Here is a 22,460-nt window from a genome sequence, read left to right on the forward strand (position 1 = left end):
TAAAAGCTTCTGGGCTTTCACGAGAGCTTTTCAACTCCAGCAGAGTGGTTGATTGTTTGCAATTATCCTTGTATCCTCTTAAAAGGCTCAAGAGGAATAGAAAGGTTTAAGTTTTACTGCCGTGAGAGACATTGGCTGCTGATGTGGGAACATAATTAAGTGTAAATGGAAAGTTCAAAAGTGGTGGGTGATGTGTTTGACTATCTGAAAGTAGAGGTAGAAGGGCAGTCTAGACTTCAGTTAGCAGTAAAGTGTTGATGGCATGCCCAGGTCAGGCCACTGTGACAATTACCCTCTGGAAAAGATCATCAGTCAAATCTTTGCATCCAGCGCTCTCTACCAGTCTCCTGCCATCATGATTTATCAAATGGCACTAGGTCTGCCTTGCAGTAATAAATTCCGTCTGTGTTGGTACTTTAAGATCCATGGATTTACCCATTGTGGGCACATTGTTATGTATTGTATCCCAGAGTGGAGGGAGAGCAGCCTTCATTTCAAAGCAAATGTCCTGTTATTGAAGCCTAAGGCATCCCCAGCAGCGGGGACAAGGACACACACAACCTTACTCTCACAGACTCACACATGCCCCCCCCCCCCCACACACACACACACACATACAGTATGACAATGTGACAATTAGAGCTTAATTGACGCATACTTTATTGATATCTATAAAATCAATCACAAATAATGCAATCGTCGTCTTAAACTTTTTTTTTTTTTTTTTTTTACAGATTTGTGCTCTTTCTTTTACATTTTACCTTCATAGAATTCCATAATCAGATGGGAAACTATCCAAGTATACCAGGTGTTAACACTTTGGTGCGTAAGTTCTAAACTATTTCCAGTGCCTACACAGCTTGAGATTTTTTTCAACCTACATTGCCTGTTCTCACTGTCACATCACACTGGTCTTTGCATGGTCGAATATAGTAATAATACTACATTATACTGTACTATACTATCCTACTAATTTTATAATAACAATAATAACAGTTGTAACTTACTTACCCATGACACCTAACTAACAATCTAATTCAGTCACATTAGATCAGTGGTTTCTTTGAGAAAGAGGATGAGGAAGGATGCGATTTAATGGCATTAAAACAGATTATACCTTTCCAGTATGTACACTTTCACTATAGCAATTCACATAGACATCACATTGACCTTGGTCTTCAATCTTTATTCCATGAAAAGAAAAGGAATGAAAATGTAAAACACATGTAATAAATATTTTTAATGAATAATAAATAAAATAATAAATAAAAATGAATGTTTATCCCAGACACAAATTAAAAGCCTAGACCTGGACCAAAATGTCAGCAAGGATTTGTGCTGACCTGGGACCTGTTTTACCTTTCATTATATGTAATGAAAAGATTTGATATCAGCAGTCCTACTCGGACATGCTTTGAACATAAGCCCCCATAATTTGGGGTTTTCATGTTCTGTATCATTTTCTTACACTAAATATATTTTTTAAATGAGACATACGGTACAACAACCAAACTACAGTTTGATTTTAGTAACATGTTTTTGAGCATCACACAGAGAAAAAGAAACCACGGTATTATATTATTTTGAAAAACATGCACACACACACACACACACACACACACACACACACACACACTCATATATTTATTACATCTATGCATGTGGCTGAAAAACTGATTCAGCGTCAGGGAGGTGAGAAGTATTTTGCAGTTGACTGGAGGCAAGTGCAATTGCCTCTACTAGCAGTGTTTACCTATGCTGCTTCTTATTTCCCAATCAAAATTGATTGGTTGAAACTTTTATTTAACAGGGAAAACACACTGTGACATGCCCAAACAATAATTTTGGCTTTTAAACATCACGTTTATAGAAAACTGGGTAATTACTAAACTAACAAAACTATGCAAAACGTAACTACCTGCTTCAAAAACAAACTTACATATTTGTAAGTTGTGCATGACGGAGATAACGTAGCTTTAATGATACAGTAATTATACTAGCTTGCTTGCTCGCGAATACCGAGGCAAGATGAAATTACAGCGGGAAGGTGGCAACTGGCAAGTGCTACTGACCTACTTCATCGTTTTTTAATGGATATATGACATAAAAATTAAGTGTGGTTTCATAATTAAAACAGTGCCTACCTGAGTGATATCATTCACCGTAACCGAACTGGGGCTGGAGATGCGGTGCTTTTCATGACAAGTTTTTTTTGGAATGTCCTGTTAAGTGCATTGAATATCAGCCCTGAAATAGCATATGAGGTAACCAACTCCCTAGTAGGACTAGTAGGAGAAAAACCCACAAACAGTGCCGAGAAAAAGCAGATGGCAGATGACCCAGGAAGAAGAAATAAAATAAGGATGTTAGGCACTAGAAAATGTATAAAATGTAAAATATTCTCATGCACAGAACTAGTAGCCTGACCTGTCAACCATGCCCAAAATTCCAGTACCACATGAACCCCTCTAGTGAGACTGGCACCATTGATGCATGCTCAGTGCCACTGGTCATGGATTTTTATGCACCTCCCAACCATCTCCAGAACTATACACCATTTAGCTATAGGATTCACTAAAGAGATGAGTTTTGAGCCTAAAATGTTTTACATTTAATAGGCAGCCAATGAAAAGTTTTGAGCACTGGACTGATATGCTCACATTCCTTAATTCTAGTAAAAACCCTAGCGGCTGCATTCTGTACAAGTAGTAGGCATTTCAGAGCTGAATTAGTGCAATCAGACAGTAAAACATGACAATAATCCAACCGTGAGGTAACAAATGCATGCACCATCTGTTCAGCGTCCTGGAGGGACAACATCTTTCTTAATTTGGAAATGTTCTTCAGGTGGAAGGCCACTCTTGTGATATTGCTACTATGGGCCTGGAAAGACAGTTCTGAAACAATCATTACACCAAGAATGATGTAAGATAACTGCAGGAATTTATGTGATTTGGGACCTATTATTAGTGTTAGTATCATACATGGCTGAAGGGGTTTTCTAAAAACCCTGTTAATGGTTCATTTTGATGTTGACAAGGACCTCCAAATTTAGGCATGAAAAGGTTCTCCTCATGGCTTTGTCAAACGCCTAGTATTTCAGTTTGCCAAAACAATCAAGGCCTGACCTTTCTATTTTCTGACAGGTATTATATTTAATATATGACTGTAATATTGAGAATTGGCTCGTGGAAGGCAGCAGGTAAGATATTTTTAGATACTGCGGTTATTTTCCATTTTCTCAAGGAGCTAGTATGAAACCCCAGATATAATTGTCTCTGGTCTGATGGCTGTATCAATAATTGGATATGTAATATAAGAAGTCACATCTATATACATCTATATTTAGAACACTGCAATCTTGCAAGGCAGTAGAATGACTAAGCCTTACAGATGAGCCTTACAGATGACAGTACCACATAGAATCTGACAATTTTTAGCTGGCTCTATACTTTTCCACGGTGGTTCTGAAGAATAAAGAAATGCTGCCAGTTTTTCAGAATACCCTGTCACAGGCTTTTCAATGAACTTTATATTTCACCATATTTCACTGAACAAAATACACTGGGGCTATAACTCTGAAACATCTCTGTGGCATGTTTCTGCACTATTAAACTCATTTGGAAAACCAGGCACACATATTCGTACTGTGCCGACAGGCTCAATCTGAACCCCTCCTAAGGTTATATCCTCATTCCGGCTGGTTTGCTCCTGCAGATGTGATTTGCAGAAATGAATAAATTAGCTACAGCCAGGGGCCCAGCATGTAAAGTGGTAAACTGTGTCATGGCAGACGTACACTCTGTCCAATTCCAGATATCCACTAGGCCCACTTCCCATCTGATTGCAGGTGATAAATTATTTTAGTCCGACCACTAAGTTGGTACTTATCATTAAATAGAATTAAAAAGAGACACAATACACTCTAAATTAGGGGGGGCTTATCTGCTCAGGCTTAATAATGATCTGCAGAGTAGAGAAATGCTGATTATAGGGACTTTCAAGGATGTAAGTGTTTATCTCCCTAATTTTGGAGAATCTCCCTGCTCAAGGAGCACTACAAGTGAAGGATACGTTCTCCTCCCAAACCTACTTATGATGTCCAGTAAATGGACTTGTGTGTGTACAGTTCCACATATGAGCCAATAAAAATAATTTCCTTCATTTTTTTTTTTTTTAGTGTTTTCAAAACTAATTGTGCGCAATTATCAAAAATGGGATGCATAGTTCATAATGTTCATAATGTTTAAACAAAATGTTCTGCTCAGTAAAGGCCAAATTCTTTGTGGCATGCTGTTATACAGGCAGTCCAGCTCTCTTGCGATGAGCAATTCTGTTTCAAGTACATTATTGTCTATGACAAAACATTTGAGTTCAGGGCAAATTTATTTTGACAATGACATGCTGCATTCACTTCAGGATGCTTATTAGGTTGAAGTTTCTGTACATTTCCCAAGTATCCCCAAGTGTTTTAGAAGTTTTGTAATTGTATGTAACATTATTGACAAAAAGTAAGGATGCACAGCTCAGTGGTGCTTAAGCGGCCTGTGGTGTAGTGGCTAATAAGTGGGACCCAGAAGGTTGGTGATTCAAGCCCCAGGGGAGCCACAATAAGATCCACATAGCTATTGGACCCTTGAGCAAGGCCCTTAACCCTTCCTTGCTCTGGCTGTATAGCTCCAGTGGTGAGCATCACAGAGATTAGAAAAATTGCTTTCAGGGACAAAATGTAAGATTTGTATGTTAAAACATTATTACAAGGCCATTGTTGAAAAAGGCTTAAATTCTGGTTTCAAAATATACAGTTGACGGGGCCTCACTCTGTACCAAAACACTGCACAGCTGTACAATAATTCAATCTCATTGGTTCTAATTGCCACAGCCAGTGGCGTGGGGGCTTTTCTGATTGTTCGCATGTAGCTGCCCAAATTGTATTCTCGACAAGCTATCACTGAACCTCTGTATACTATTGCTTATTATCAAAGCAAAACATATCTAGTTATTAAACAATACCAGTTCGATATCGGTAGCAACAAGCAAATTAGCCATAGTTAGCGCAAAGAATTTGCAAATATCCACCTGAGGCAATACGAACATAGTAGCGAGCGTTGTGAGCATATTTGCACAAGCGTTGTGTCTCAGGTGGATATTTCTAAATTCAACAAGTTAATGGCTCATTTGCTTGTTGCTACCGACAATGAACTGGTATCGTTTTATAACTAGATATGTATTCATCACTTGGATAATAAGCAATAGTATACAGAGTTTCAGTGATCGCTTGTCTGGAGTGAAATTTGGGCAGCTATACATTCCTTTTGTCTCTTTATGTGTTGAATCATGGGTGTTTAGCTAAACCTTTATTTGTCTCAAACTATAAGTTGCAGTTGCATCATTTGTGGTACACTATCATATCTTAGTTATATAGCCAGCTAGTTCCATTGCCAAATAAGTTGCGTGCTCATAAAAACTTCAAAAAGACAAAACATAGTGTTGTGCAGCACACTGAAGTCAACATTTCATAAAGTCATGTTCAGCGAACATTTTTTACTAGAACACTACAAAAAGATGGCAGGCTCTGTCACGTTTGTCACTGTCAACTTCCCAAAACAGTGCATATTGTGGTTTGAGGGTGTTTGTTGCTGCAATTCCTCTCTTGAGGAGTCCGAAATTACCTATTGTACCTTTACCTGAAGAAAGACACATTTACAATAGTAGTAAGTTTAGTTTATTGTCGTATTTTAGGTATAAATGCTACTTTAGCCACAAATACAATACTGAGAGTGACAAACAGGTAGGAGATAAATGTGTACAATTCCTGAATCATAAACTCCTTGACTACAAGTGTAATCAAAATATTCATATATTTTTCTACTACTGTTTTGACTCCTGGAACTCACTGCATCATTCCCTATCTTTTCATTAGCATAGGGTTTTAAAATATATAGAGATACAAAAACATATCCAAAACTACCCTGAAAAAATAAATGTTTTTGACCATTATAAAAATATAAATATTCCCCTTATGGTGGTTTATGATGAAAAAACGAGTGAACCAAGAATAACACTGGCTTGATACTTCACTAGAATAAGAGAGAGTAGAATAAGTGTCTAGTTACTAGGTAAAATCTATGCCAGTTTTTGGCCTATTTGCTGAAATCTTGATGTAATGTTTCCATTGCAGTGTAAACTCATTTTTATGATAGGATGGCAGTGATTATTGTAGGGACTACAACTTCCACATTCCCACAGGAAAATTCTGCGACGTCCACCACGAATGACGTCTAACTTGGTTCAGCCAATCCCGTAATGGCGGGAGCAATAAACGGTCCCGTATAAGAGCAAGACACGTTCTTGGGATCTCTCTTCTGCTTCTTCTGCCTCTTCTGCTTCTTCTCTTGGACGCACCCTTTTTGGCCATTCGCTTCAGCTCATCTGCTCCGAGACTCGGACAGAGGCTGAATGCTGCACAGCGCACTACCAGGCCTACGGACACACCCAGTTACCTCGCGGTAACTTCGTGGCCTATAGCGAGTGGAAACTGGTGTACGCGGAACGCTACATCAGTTTACTCCTGCAAAACTCACCATCGAACAACAGCAACAAACTTTTACACCTGGAAAAGGACCAGCGGATCAGACGACAACGCGCTGCTAAGACGGGAACACCCCAGCCTGCGCATCTCTCCCGGACACCATTCACAGCACCATCGCCGCTTCTACAAGGACAGCATGTCTTTTGGATCCAGCAATGCGTATGGACTCAGTAAGAAAACAAACATTCAGGCATAGCCAGTGTTTAGTTTAGTCTTAACTGTTTTTGTGAATCTGTGTTTCAATATTTACCATCCAACCATTGTAATGTGTTTGGTTAGCTACATATATATGTACGTGAATTGATTCGCCGTCTTTTGCGCATACATAGAGTAAAACTACGCAAGTAGTCCCTTCTCACAGCTAACTCTAACTCATTACCACACCCAGAACTCTAGCTTACTCAAGCTAGCTACTCCCACTTTTATCTTACCTTTCCTTCAAGCGACACGCGCGCTCGCGCGCGCCCACACACACATACACGCCCTAACTTAACCTACTAAATTTCCTTACTAAATTTCCTTACTAACTTCCCGTTAGTTTATCTGTTATGTGTTTGTATGCTTGTTTAATAGATATATTTTATTAAACCCCGGTGTCCGTTTTGGAATCGCATAGACATGAGAGCCGAGTTAAAGCAGTCTTTCGAAGAACTTCCAACCTTCAGGTTATCGGTATGTTCAATCATTAATATTGGTTATTTTAATTAATTAAAATACTATATTTGTGGTTGGATATTTCTGATAACAGTAATTTTATGAGACTGATTACTTTTCGCAGTTATACTGCAACACAACGTTTAACTGGCGCCCCGGTTTCGTAGAGAGTAAAATCCCTGCGTTATTTGGCGGCCCGTGCAAGGACCCTACATAATTTGGAGTCCCGTGCGAGGACCCCTACATTATTCACTGGAAAATAATATTTTCGGCTTAATCAGTTTTTATTTTTAAATGCAAAACGTCCAACAGAAATCAGTAAATGCTCTTGTTTAATGTTTTGTCAAGTGGCCAGGGTATAAATGGGATAATCCACAATGAGGTGTGCAGTTATATTAATGCACTTCTTTTGCCTCCACGTCATGCAAAAATCAAGGAGATGACCACACATCTCATCGTGATTATCCCTTACTTGATGCTCAATTAATTTTTTTATTCTTAGCAGTAGTAAGAAACAGTGTAGCTGGATGGATGTCTTAGCAAAACAAGTCGCATTTTGCATGCTTGATCCATTAATGTTATGGTTTTGTTCTCACTACTAGGTCTGAGCTGGGAAATTGCCAGAGCAACTTATCCAGGGCCTAGGGCGGCCTGTAGCGTAGTGGTTAAGGTATATGACTGGGACAGGCAAGGTCGGTGGTTCTAATCCCGGTGTAGCCACAGTAAGATCCTCACAACCGTTGGGCCCTTGAGCAAGGCCCTTAACCCTGCATTGCTCCAGGGGAGGATTGTCTCCTGCTTAGTCTAATCAACTGTACGTCGCTCTGGATAAGAACATCTGCCAAATGCCAATAATGTAATGTAATGTAATCCAGAAGGCTTAAACCAGCTCTCATTCACACATGACCCCAATATGAAGTTACGGCACATTTTAGTAACACAAGTCTCTCTTCCATTTCCCATAGATTTCCGTGAGGGGGAGGAAAAGAGGGGTGGCCTGTTGCCTATGTATTCTCAGTGTACCAAGGCGGTCTCTGGGAATTAATATCAGAGATGGCTGTTGTTGTAATCACTCCCTGTGTGGGCCTCCATTCCCAGCCTGTCAGCTAATCAATCCTGACCAGACCTCAGCCCCCAAGGACATTTATAGTGTGGCCACTTTCTGTTCCTAATCTGCATTAACAGGAACCTGCACTTACTGATGTGAGGCCGATCGCTCTGTTGCCTCAATTTCCTAATTGAGCCAATAGACTGCTGTCCAAAAAAAATAAGTGGCCAAAAAATGAGGAACTCCGCTAATGGAGTTACGTTCGTCCGTCTTTAATCGGGCGTTGGGTCGTTCAGTCCCGGCGCTGCCCCGGCCTCTGAAGTCGTCCTTCCTCGCCTAGTCATCCGTCTGGGGTGATCCCGTCTAGGTTTAGAGAGGGAGATGTTAGCGGGCTTATTGCGGGAATGCTCGGCTCACGTGAATCCGGGACTTTGAGGGTTCGTCCGCGGGGGTTTCCTCCGTGAGCATGGGCTCTCTCGCAGTCCTCTCCAAAATCGCACCCCGTCTTCCGGGGGTGGATTCAGTTCGTTGGTTTGGTAAAGGCGTTCGTGTACGCTGGCTCCAGGTATCTCCTCCTCCGTCATGAGCCTCTTGCTGCGTTTGTGTTCTCCTTTTGAAGGGCGCCGCGCTCTTTCCCGAACTTGGTTCAGCTGTGCCTGTTCAATTAAAATTGTTATTCACGTGCGGAATGTGGCCGCAACCGTCTCGCCCCGGGGGTTGCTGGCCTTGGTGCTGATTCTCCTCCCGGTGTCTCTCCAAGGTGCCGCTCTCTTAAATAGGACATGGGAAAATATTCAGAGTTAATCAGCTTCCCCAGCTCTTGGCCCTGGCGCACGGGCCGTTCCACCCCAGTGGTGTACCGATCCCTTACACTACAGGCGGCCCATATTGAGCACAATAAACAAAACCAAGCATCTTTAGCTTGCCAAACCTCATTGAGTGCAATGGTAAGAAGAGACCAAAATTGAATGTTTTTGCCATACACACTATCAACATGTTTGGCGGCAAAATGGAATGCATACATCACCTCCAATATTGTGGTGTGTCATTGATGTTTTTGAGATGTTTTGCTGCCAGTGGTCCAGGAGCACTATTTAAGATCAGTGGCACAATGAATTCAACAAAGTACCAGGAAATCTTGGTAGAAAATCTGGTTGCCTCTGCTCAGAAGCTGAGTCTTGGTCATAGGTAGATTGTCCAGTAGGACAATGACTCCAAGCATACATCAAAATACACACAGTAAAAACAAGAACCATGTTCTGCAATGACCATCTCAGTCTCCAATGGTAAATCTCAGTCTCAGTCTTAAATCCTATGACAAAACTGTGGGATATCCCAAGGATATTGCATTTCTGTCAGGATAAGCAAGTGCCCCATAATAGGGAAAACAGGCTTGGTGCTTCACTGTAATATTCAAGGGTTCGTCTGAAATGACCAGCGGGGTCTCCTCTGTCTCCATGGCCATGTGGAGGCCACAGGAGTCTGGGGCATGGATTCCATGCGGGAGAAGGCCCCTGGGGGGCCGGAGAGTAACAGGGAGAAGTGGTTGGATGATCTGGGGGCACAGTCACTGTCTGTGGGGAGCCACGTGAGTGGGAAAGGGGCCATGGGGACTGTCAGGGCTGGGGCTGTGGGGAGTGTCAGGGCTGCAAGGGGCCTGTGAGGGGGGGGGGGGGAATGGTGGAATCCCCATAGTACAGGGCCAACCTGTCTATGTGTAGAGCCACTCTTCTTCCCCCGGGTGGCAGCTGAAGCCGGTACACAACCTCCCCCTTCTCTCCAGAACTCTGCAGGGTCCCATCCACTCACTTTCTGCCTCCGGGGGCTGTAGACCGAGACCAGCTCGTCAGCCTCAAAGTCCCTGCCCCAAGTCCAGACATCATAGCTCCGCTTTTGTGGTAGCCCCGTATCCAGCAGCTGCAAAGAAAACAAAAACCTAGGTTTCAGGTTAAGCTGTTGTAAACAAGCTTCTTGTCGATGAAGGAGCCATCTTTTTAAGAAGAGCATTTAGAAGGGAACGTGTTTTTTCAGAACGATGTTATCTTTAATGTTATCTTTGAGTGCCTCCGATTTAGTCATGAGGGAATCATTTTACCTCCAGCGATTAATAGAAGTGCACCTTGCAAAGTGGAGCAAGCCCTGCAAATACTGTATTGTGCTCTTGCACATGCAATTTTGAAGTGCTCTTGGCGACGCTGAAAATATAATAAGCTTTATTTGTTCTCTCATTTCATACATAAATGCAACGTAGGCTACTGTGCATAATCACTAACAAATAAATATTTCCATAGCATTCACAAATGCCCATTATGGTGTACAAGTAATTGGTTACAAATGTATTATTTTATTCAGTATCAATTCAAGTATACTTTGACTCGCTTTTTTGATAATGCCACCGCTTTGAAACATTGAATTATATAACTTTTTAAATCTTTTCGGTGCATGCAAAGTCATGAAAAATGATATAATTTAATGTTTTATTGTGCTGGCATTATTAGAAAACAAGTAAACCCAAGTATTATTAATTTCATTCATCTGCAAATACCTGCTAATTTCTCTCATTTTGGCCACTCTATGTTTGATTTGAGAGTGAAAAATAACATAGCTTACATTACCAGAGTTCGAAATACATTGCTTCGGATCGATCCCCCAAAGTAAAAAAGAATCTCATAGTTATCAGAAATTATTCAATGCTAGATTCACTAATAAAATTGTCGTCATGTTTATGAAATAGAGTAAGGCTGAATTTAATTAATATAGTAAAACAATACCTAGGATTGGTGTAAACAGATAGCAAGTTGGGTTTTTGACACATCCCTTGGCTAACCAGCATGTTGCTTGCTAGCGTTCAAGCACCTATTATCGGACAGTTCCTTCAACAAAAACGAAACGTAAGCGTATTTTCAGCTGTATATAAAAATAGGCTAAATATTGGTTACACACTAATTGAAGTAAATAAATGCTTTTTTTTCTATGCTGGCAAAGTCATGGGACAGCACCCGGTGGACTAAGCGGACATGTTATGGGACACCCAGGGGGCATGTACTAGACCAGTATCTGGCAGTTCAAGTGGTTGCAGGTTGCAGGCTGAAATGCATTGCTACTGCACCTACTGTCGGAACCTTGCGAGCATTTCTTCCCGGCTGGCCAAATTCTTACTGCACAAGCAAACTGCCAAATGAAACACGAAACCACTGTATGTGCATAGAAGTGATGTTAGCAATTTCAGCTTTATTATCATGTCTGCTTTTATGTACAATTTTACACAAGCGGGAAAAATAATGAACTTGTTTGTATAAACAACGGTTTTGCATAATTTGACTGCAGTTGAACCGGGTGCAGTTGTGGGCGGCTATAATCCTCTTTTATTGGCAGGGAACATAAATTTGTTTCTCATAAATTTGTCCACAAATCACAAATCAAATCACAACAGTTTCTCAGAGAGAAAGCCAAGAGCTATGGAAAGGCTTGCTGTCATGCTTTTCCTGAAGTTAAAGGCACACTATGTAGGATTTCCACTTTGAAAATATAATTAAATAAACATGCTCAGTCATTACTATGATACGCTGGCAATCTGTGTCTGTGTTCACTTCTGCTCAATATCTTGCTTGTCTACTTGTATTTGTCATTCTAAAAACTCCTCAGGCCACTTCTGTGTGTGTGTCAAACCAAGGAACCAAGAGCAACCAGGAAGTAGACTGAATGAGGGTTTTTATTCAGTGGGAGGCAGGTCAAGCAGGCAAAGGTCATACACAGGCAGATGAGAATATCAGAGATAAGCAATTTCCTGGTCAAAGGTTTTTTACACAAGGCTACTAGACACAGTAGGGATAATCCAGGGTCACAGGCAAATGTTTCTACACAGAAAGGCAATCAGAGGTATAAGACGTAATCCAATCCGAGACGGAGGTAGGGGTACATGAAACAGGTCGAACCGAGCAAAAACGCTGGAATTAATGGTACAAGACACATAACTATCTGGCGAGGAAGAAAAGGAAAAGGAGGTATAAATACACAGACGTAATGACTGAAACAGGTGTGAAAGTGGGGAACAGGTAACGAGACTTGTGAAACTAATTACAAGATGACAGGAATACAGAAAGAAATGGATGGAAAACAAGGAAATGCAGAGAAATATAGTACCTGACAGCGTGGGCCTTTTTTATTTATATAATATATCTGAAAAGCATGTGTCCAATACAATGAACTCAAGCTCTATGAACCAATACAGAAGGAGGAGGCCAAGGAGATGGATTTTCTTGCTTTGTTTCTCTATGTGAGCACTGCACTGGGTTCAGATTCCAGCAAGTTACACATCACATGTGACAGAGCTATTACCCATGGTCTTCCATTTGAAGGAATCTTAAATTGGGATTAATTGAGATGTATTGCTAAACACCAGATTGTACTTTATGTAAATGAAGCCATTTCATGATTAAAGTACAGAAATTGCACATTGAAATGTTCTCCCATTTATGGTTCATTATGTATGTTAAGGGGACAACATGCTGGCACACAGCACAGATTGCTATTCAAAGTGGGTATTATCTTTGTGTATTTATTTCGATTTATGTAAAGTTTTGTCTTGTGAGGCTGAATCGCCCATTGTGTCTGTTTGTGGAACAGGAACACTCATTGTGGAACAGGAACACTCATTGTGGAACCCGCTGTCTGTAAAACAAGTGTTTGTGCATATAGATTCATGGTTTATGTGTGGGTGGTTGTGCGGGAGGTAAATGATGATATTCTAACTCCGGCTTGTGTGTTGTTTGTTTTGGTGACTCACTTCCATTCCTGTTGTGGTGATGAGATTAACAGAGAACATAAAGACTGAATGCTCACCCCTGACCTCTCTGTTTTCAACCCCTTCAAGATGTGTCAGTCTAGTCCTCCCACTGGAGAGGAAATGCAAGCAGATCTTAACTGGTTCAGTCTGTCATCATTTAAAGGGTAAACTGCTCTCCCATAGCATTGCCATTAGCTTTTGAATACAGACAGCGTTGCTTGGAGGTTACTTCATCCAGCAGATACAATGTGACACATGAAGCTAATCAATACATTTTAAATCTTTGTCAGTAAGATCTAGTTAAATCAATGTAAAGATGATGTGATGTAGAGAAATCTCACTCCATGACCTGTCTCATTTTCTCTCACATTAAACTTTCAAAGATGTCTCCTTTGATTTACCTATAAATAGCAATTGCTGAATTGCTGTAAAAAGGAATGATTATACATCTGCAACGTTTGAACAGACGTATTATTTGCAATTGGGGTATTCATTGTCAAGATTTCAAACACATCTCACACATTTGTGAGGGGTTTCTGCCTATTGGCTTGTCTATATTGATGCTGCCATTGCTATTTTCATTGAAGTTTGCTAATCCACAGACTTGGCTGCAAAAAAAGCCTTCCTGTACTTTTCCAAATTTAATGCATGGTTTGTGTCACTGAGCTTGCAAAATGTGCTTTCAGCTGAGTGCAAAGCTTTCTCTGCAAAACTCCTTTCTATTCAAGATGTCTGACTCCAGGCATGAAACTTCCAGCTTAAATGATAGCTGATCATGTATTTCAGTGTATCTGAGTCCCATATTTGCTTCCTAATAATGCATTGGAACTTTTGCAGTCCTGCAGGTCCAATTCATCCCTCTGGGACACATGAATGCTATGCTGATTACTTGACGATTAATTGCCAAACGACTTTTTAAAGGTACAATAGGTAAGATTTTTGTGTTAAAACAAGACCATTGTAAATCCCTTCCTATTATTTAAAAATTCTCACTGACATGTTGACTCGCCCTCTGCCTGTGTTTATAGTCTTTAAATTTGGGTTTCAAAATATGCAGTTGACGGGCCGGCACTCTGTACCAAAACATAGTATAGCTGGACAATAACTCAAGCTCATTGGTTGAAAATTGGTTCTAATTGCCACAGCCAATGGCGTTTCAATGTCAGTGCTTTCACAGAGAAGTGGTGGCATAAACAGTGTTGTGGTTTGAGCATGTTTGTTGCTGCAATTCCTCTCTTGACTTACCTATTTTAACTTTAACTTGTCAATACTGCCAATAGTTCAATTTCATGGTACTTTGTTCACCTCTTCTGGAGGTGTACGGGCTAGAGAAACCCCAGAACTGTTTTCTACACTTTTGATGGGTTTTAATCTGTTGTAGGATGCATAAGGTGCCTTATATTAACTTCCTACAGATCATTTGCTCTGTGAAACTGTTTTTTTTTTTTTCTGTGAAAATCAATGACTAGACTAAATTCATCTGTGTTAACCTTGGGCAATTGCAGTGCTCAAGTTACATTCCACACCTCTTTACCTTAACTGCTCATTTCATCAGTTTAAAAAGTGGGTGTTATGCAGAGGTTTGCTGCCTCTGAGGGAAAAGGTACATGTCAGGATACATTAACAGGCAGCATTCATCATTCCACATACTTTTTCCAATACAGAATCTCCATCCACCTTGCATATTAAAAATTTGATGAAGTCAAACTCCATTAGAATATAAAATGCCACCAAAACATTATTGTCAATGATAACAGACTGTGTGCATAAAGTAATGGGAAGATAAAAGCAATTTTTTCATGCAGCAATTATGCACATTTTACCCGTGTAACGTAATGCAATTTGTCAGCAAAGCCCTCCAGTCCTCTGCTACACAAACTGAACAATGAACAGTGACATTTCAAGGACACCTCTGTTTGTCTGAAACAGAAACACCAAAGGAGGCGTGAGTATGGGAACTGTTCAAATCATTGAAAACGGCTATTAAATTGGTAACCTTGGTGTACCTTGGCTGCAAATAAAATGGCTTAACTTGCTTCATGCCAAGAACCCCTTGGCCTGTCACTCTTTATTAGCAATCAAAACAGTGTCCTGTCAATGATGAACCAATTATGAACAATATTCAAATGAACTGTATCAGAATTATAAATAACCCGGTATGGGAATTATATTGGATTTATCAAGGACTTAACTGCAAATGTTACATGTGATGCTTATAGCCTCCAATACTGGTAATATGTTCTGTAGTTAAAGGTACAATAGGTAATTTCGGACTCCTAACAGTCAAGAGAGGAATTGCAGCAACAAACACCCTCAAACCACTACATGTTTTGGCAAGATGACAGTGACAAACGCAACACCGAACAGGTGACTTTATGAAATGTTGACTTTAGTGTGCTGCACAACACTATTTATATGTTTTGTCTTTTTGAAGTTTTCACTTTAACGAACCAACTATATTATGAGGAAGCAACTTATTTGGCTATGGAACTAGCTGGCTATAAAACTAAGATATGATAGTGTACCACAAATTATGCCACAAGCAACAAGCAAATTAGCTATTAGTTAGCTTGCCGAATTTACAAATATCCACCTGAGACACAGCGCTTGTGCAACAATTCTCGCTACGCTCGCTACTATGTTCGTATTGCCTCAGGAGGATATTTCGAAATTTGTCGAGCTAACTATGGCTAATTTGCTTGTTGCTACCAATAGCAAAGTGGTATTGTTTTAGGACTAGATGTAGTCTTCGCATGGATAATAAGCAATAGTATACAGAGTTTCAGTGATAGCTTGTCTGGATTGCATTTTTGGCAGCTACATGCCAACAATCTGAATAAGCCCCCACGCCATTGGCTGTGGCAATTAGAACCATTTTTCAACCACTGAGCTTGAATTATTGTACAGCTGTACAATGTTTTGGTATAGAGTGACGGCCCGTCAACTGTATAGTCTGAAACCAGAATTTAAGGACAATAAACACTTTTTCAACAATAGGAAGGGATTTTCAATGGTCTTGTAACAGTGTTTTAACAGAAATCCTACCTATTGTCCCTTTAATTTTGAATCAGTTTAGGCAATGTGTTTCCTTGTGATTGACAGCAGGATTGAGCTTGAAAGAGAATAAAGACACAAGTAATTACACTTAGTTTGAAGTTGACATATCAAGAAAAATATCTGCTGAGAAAATAAGTATATTTAACAATGGGAGAATAATTTAGGGAATAGAAGAAAAATATATTTTACATTACTGTGCTTAATTTTGTCATCTAAGGTTTGCAAAATTTTAGCAAAATTATGAATCCCTAAACACCTCTCCAGGAATTTGTCACCTGATCTGATACCTGGGAGTGGTCAGAAATCTCCTGAAAATCAGCAAGCTGCACCACATACAGAAGTTTTGAAATTTGCATTATCCTGTAGCAAATTGATGAAATGTAGCGAATTGAAGAACCCAAAAGTGCAGAGGCATCCCCCCAGGTCACGTAATTTGCAGATGGAACATAAGTCCAAAGTGTGTAATATGAGTATACAAATATAAAAGTTAATTATAGTGTCTATGTTTGCATTGGTCGGCACTTCCATTCGAAATAGCAAATTGTGAAATTTTTCAAAACGTGTCGCAAATCAAAGGCAGCCAAAAAGAGACCAGTTTGGTCAGCATACATAAACAGAAAACTTACAGCTAAATCGGCAGCTATTTTAGCTAGTTTATTAGGCTAGTCATAAACACCAACAAAGTGAGTAGCTCTAGCTACACGGAAAAATGGCAGTGGCAGTGACAGTCAGCTAGCTAGCTGACTGTCTGATATGGACTATTTCTCATTACACATGAGAGAATATGCAATCTTGCAAGCAAGGGTCACTACGTATCCTCAAATCAGTTTCTTGTAATAAATTCAAGATTTTGTTTGTGATTCCTGTAAGAAAACATATTTTCCTAATATGGTGTATTCTAATTCGTGTAATGTATTCATACTTTATGTGCATTAATTATGTTAGCTTTTTGTCTAAGCTTTACATTGATTAAACAGTCAATTATTATAATTTATGTATTATCAAAGGCCCTATAATGTGATTTTCTCTTAAAAAGGTCTGAGAGAGTAAGGGTTAAAAAATGTTTTGGATTAATTAACTTAACTGTTGTTAAATAAATATATAATAATATCATGGGCTTTATGAATCTTAATTTCATTCAGGTTCATGTGGAGGCATGATTCAGGTGTGTGGGTGTGTTACGACCTCTGTTGTTAGCTTTTGTGCTTGCATCTTGGCTGGATGCACAGACATCTTTGTTTTACTTCCTGTTTGCCACAGATTGGCAATTTCTTTACTAGCTCTGCAACCCTTTGCCTTTGTAACTTTGGATTTGTGATTTGACTTGTGTATGACCTTCTTTGTGTTTGTCTTAAGACTCTCGCTTAGCCCTTTTTGCTTTGTTTGCTGTTTGGATACCGTGTGTGACCATTGCCTCATTTGTCTTTGACTTAGATTCTTGCCTAGCCAATTTTGGTTCTGTTAGCTGATTGGATTTTGACCCTTGCATCACTTATGACTCTGATTCCTGCCCAGCCCTTTTTGATCTGTTCCCCCCAGTGCGTCACTTGTGCTCGACCCAGTGCCTCACTCGTGCTCGACCCTGTTCGCCCACCCTGAATGTGACTTTGATTTGCCCTTCTGCTCGCCGTTAGTGACTCCGGTAAAGTTACAGCTGGATTGCATCCTTCCAACGGGACACTGTTTGTTATTTTCCTTTGTTATTTTTCCTTTTATTCTTTTTGAAGGTGATCCTGAGAGGAGACTTGATCTCTGTTGGGGTTTGGCTACACGCCACTTCGAGCCCGGTAAACCTTTGAAGCCTCACTGAGGGTTATTTAAATGATCATTTACCCTGCCACGGCCTGACCCTAGACCGGGTCGTAATAGGGTGTGACTGAAAATTAATTCATTTGTCTCCCTCTACATCTTTGAGTTGCTTTGGTGGCATGGCTCTTCTGTGTGGCAGACAAGTCCATGGTAGCTGGGACTGACCCTTCTATTCACCCTTGTTAGCACTGTTCTGCTTCTCCACAATTCCTCCAAAGCCAAGCTTCATTAGTTGTGTCCTTCACATGCTCACAGCTTTGTGCTCATTACTGACCAAAGCTAGGTGGCTAGAAGAGTGTAGCTGAGCTGGTAACGTCAGTGCAGTGCCACAGATAATATTTCTCAATACCTTTCTCCTCTTAGTTTTGTCAAAATCCCCAAACCTTTGATCTCTACATTGAGGGTTGCCTCACTTGTTATCTTCAGCACATTGCCTGAGGCTGGAAAGTGTGTTGGTTTGAGGGATGGGAAATGTATTCTGCATCTGCGCATTATTTGTGATTTTTTGTGTCATTGATTTGTCCCTTTGGCCGGATCATGGTACCATCAACAATGCCCTTATTGCATTGCCTTTAACGATCTCTCCCAACCAACTTGTACTTGGTAATTCCTCTAAAATCCATTTATATCGAATCTATCAGTGCTTTACTGTTAAAAAAACAAATAACAAATGGTCAATAGATCATCATGTACTGATTTGCTGTCTTTTTCGCCACAGTTAATACAGTTATTTAGAAAGACTCAAGAGCAGTGATTAGCGATTGTGACCAATATTTTTCGTTTTGTGAAGTTTCAACAACATATTTTGTGTTGAATGAATGCTGGGTAGTGTGGTAAATGTTAAAAGGTTTTCTCTTAAATGACTCTAAAGTGGCAGGGAAATTTTAAAATAACCATACATTATCATACAGGGATATATCCACTATACAGCTATACATTCTCCAAATATAGATTAAAAGTAACATGAATTACAATAATAAGACTAATTTCAAATCGGTTTTAAAATCTGTATTGAAAAAAACCCAACTCCACCCAAAACATACCACCCACAAGTAGACATAAACAAGCACACGTGGCTACACACGTGGGTACATCTATCCAGAATGGCAGAGAGCTTTACAGCTGCAGGTCAATAGGTAAATTCACCCTCAAATGTATGAGTCAGGATCGGAGCCTCCATCAGACGAAGAGAAAGAGGACAAGTGACCAAATCCACGTTTTACATGAAATGATGTGTTTTAGTGAAAAACCTTAGCTAATGTTACTGCTTGCAAGTTCGTAAAACCATGATGAATGCAAGAATAAACCCAATATACCCCAGAACTAGGCTATGGTCCTACATAGCTATAGCCTACAGTTTCAAGCTCAAATATGTATAAGCAATGATTTGTCCATATCCTGCTTGTGAAGGGCTGTGCGTCCTCCTAATTCATGACTTATACTAGATACACATGGTCACGAAAACAGCTCTAGTTCCTATTTCTCATATTCCAACTTCCAGGGAAATAAAGAGTAAGAAATTATGTGTCCAGGCAAAAATGATCAGGAAGTTCTTAACACTGGGGAAGACATTTGGATTTCTTACACAAGGATGTAGGGACTGTGTGTTGGTCACCAGTTAGGTGAAGTGAGCCCCAGATAACCTATCAAGGGGAGTGGAATGACCCCTCCGTCCCACCTGACCCACACTGTTCATCTGTCCCTGAAACTATGTGCACAAGCAACTGAACTTGCCTTTCAAAAAGGTATGTGTGGGGGGCACACACCCCGCCCCCCCCCTCCACTGCCCTCCTGTCCCTCCTCATCTGAAGCTCCCCCTGGGGGTTCTGGAGGTCCTTGTGCATGTGTTGTCCTCTGGAGGTCTAGCAGAGCACAGCACAGCACAGCTGAGGATGAGCTAATATGACAGTCTCCTCCCCAGTTCTCTGGTGTTCCTGGCTCTTCTATCATTTGCATCTAAGTCGCTGCCCTGCTCTGCCTCTCTTGGTGATGCGGTAGGACTAAAGTGGCAGGAAGCAGATTGTGGATGTTATCTTTTGCAGGAGCTGGGTGGCTGCTTAGTTTTCCCATACATTTTGCTGGATTTGTGGATGTATGCATTGGTCACAGTGTCTGTCAGTGCAATGGTAAGACTTTGCTGTGTGTATGCACTTGTACCTGTGTGTTTGTGCAAGTGCATGTTTGTGTGCGTATGTATATGTTTCAATGCATGTGTTGGTTTTTCATATTTGTTTATTTGTGTGTGTGTGTGTGTGTGTGTGTGTGTGTGTGTGTGTGTGTGTGTGCGTGCGTGCGTGCGTGTGTGTGTGTGCACGCTTGTGCATGCACAATTTTGTGTATATGCCTTTGGTAAATTAAATCCAAGTCGACAAGCAAGCATTCAGATAAGATTAACAGGACCTGACATTTTCTAGGCTGGAGACAGATGCTTGAACCAGTTCTATCCAAATATTTTTACCATTTATTATGGATTCTGATTATTTTTACCAACTAGGACAACTATGATTAGCCTTTTATTCAGGATACAGATGACAAGCCCAGAAAACAGTCATAATTAATCCTTGACCTTGGATTGATATGCTTCTTTTTATTTCAAGTATCTCAGATGTCCACATGAGGAGACTCATTTAAAGGAAGTGCCTGCGTGTCAAGCCTTTTGCTGCTCCTTTGGAATGGAGTCACTGCTATGTGACAGGAAATCTGCTAACCTTTCTTGTGCCATTGACAGTAAGTAAAACAGGGCTTTGGATGAGCTGGGGGTCAGGCCCATGTTTAATCTGGCTGACAGTTTCATGAGATGAGCAAAGATGCATTTACACCACCTGTTTAAACAAGAACCTGATTGCAGAATCTTCTGCCCATTTGAAAAGGTGCAGTTAAGGTAATGTAATGTAACTGTTCATGAAATGGAAATATATTTATTATTTCTAAATATATTATTACTTGTTGTCTCTGACCAGAAATGGCTTGCAATTTTCTGTGAAGGTCCAGTCTGTCTGCCTCCCTTATGAAAACCTATGAATAAAGCTGTAAGAGGCTTGAAAAATCTGTGAAAGTAACACGGCCTAAGGCTGTGTAACGCCTGAAGTATTGAGGTACTAAAGCTTACAATCCAGAGGTTAAGTATTAGCCTGGCAACTGTGCCCCTGTTTCCATCCTCAGTTATGTAATTAGTCTTACTGGATTCTTATCCCTTTGCTAATGTCAGTTCCACCACTTTAGTTTTTGCATATCTTCTTGTCATGCGCCTGTGGTTTATATTAGTATTGTTGTCAATTTGAATAGTGCTACTGCATTATTTTGAGGTCCTCTGCTCGATTGGCCATACTATTTTATTCATTATATTGTATTATTTAATTTTTTTTCATTTCTACTATTGCCTGTTTCATAGTTGATTAGCATATACACTTGGCTTCAAGGATAGTACCCAAGATATGCACTGTGGTGAACTGATCTTGACATTCAGTCTAATTAAACAAGGCTGAGACACAGTTCATCAATACCAGAGGTATTCAGTATTTTACTGTGCTGAAGACGTGAGATGTTCATTGAGTCTGAAAATACTGACTGCTCTTCCATAGTAGTAGTTTCTATCGGGAGCAACAGATTCCTCACCATTAAATGGGAAAATGGGACTGTTGATCAAAATCTGTAATGCAGGTGGGTTTTCTATACTTTATTCAAGTCAAATGTAATTGCACACTAACCACAGAAGAACAACAATAGATCACATGATTAATACTAAACGTGGCTGGTGCCCCTGCATTAGAAAGGGAAATGGGGACATTTTCCTTTACATTATTAAAAGAGGTATGGCAGTAGAATTTGCTTTCTGGTGCATTAACTACTGTGACTAATGAATGAATGAATGAACAAATTAAGCTGGTGCACACACACATTCATGCGTCCATTTGTTTCTGGTTGCAAAAGCAGAGTAATAGAATGGCAAGAGTGATAGGGTAGGAGTGATTTATCTAGTTCACTGGCATTCAGGAAACAATTAATACATTAATGCAATCCCCAGAGATAATCTTTTACAGAGGGTTAAATGTTGGGCATGACTTATTTTCTCTGTGGTGATGCAGAAACCAAGTATATCATGATTAATAAGTTCATCCATATACATTCATACCTTTTTAGAATGTAGTTTTCTATGCCTAGGATTCAGTTGTACAGCCAGGGTTATGTGTTAATGATGATAAAACTTGGAGCTTTGGGAGTGCCATCTGCATCAGGCTGATTTACTGTGCTGCACAGCACCGCACCCTCAGGGACAAGCTCATGACCTCTGTTCTTGCAGCGATGTAAATATTGCCTGAGTTGCCATTTTTACACACAGACATGAAAATGCCTCTTTATGGCAACATTTACCACTTAGCCTGCAAACAGCTTGGAAACTGATAGCTCAAATATAGCATGAGTGCAGAATTCTGGCTGTATGTAATGAGCTGCATATAAACACAGCAATAGGCATAGCTGACTAGCTACTTTAGCAGTAACAAAATAAAACAAAG

General features: G+C 40.2%; 1 protein-coding gene across 1 annotated transcript in view; it reads left to right on the forward strand.

Moving 5' to 3' along the window:
• LOC133132731 (dystrophin-related protein 2-like) overlaps window positions 1–22,460 on the forward strand; it is a 93,702-nt gene that overhangs the window by 7,331 nt on the left and 63,911 nt on the right. The window contains exon 2 of the mRNA XM_061248401.1: window positions 20,544–20,673. Coding sequence (XP_061104385.1) covers window positions 20,619–20,673 — 55 coding nt within the window. The 5' untranslated portion in view covers window positions 20,544–20,618. The remainder of the gene's footprint in view (window positions 1–20,543; window positions 20,674–22,460) is intronic.

Source organism: Conger conger, chromosome 7, assembly GCF_963514075.1.
Source record: "Conger conger chromosome 7, fConCon1.1, whole genome shotgun sequence".
Taxonomy (NCBI): Eukaryota; Metazoa; Chordata; class Actinopteri; order Anguilliformes; family Congridae; genus Conger; species Conger conger.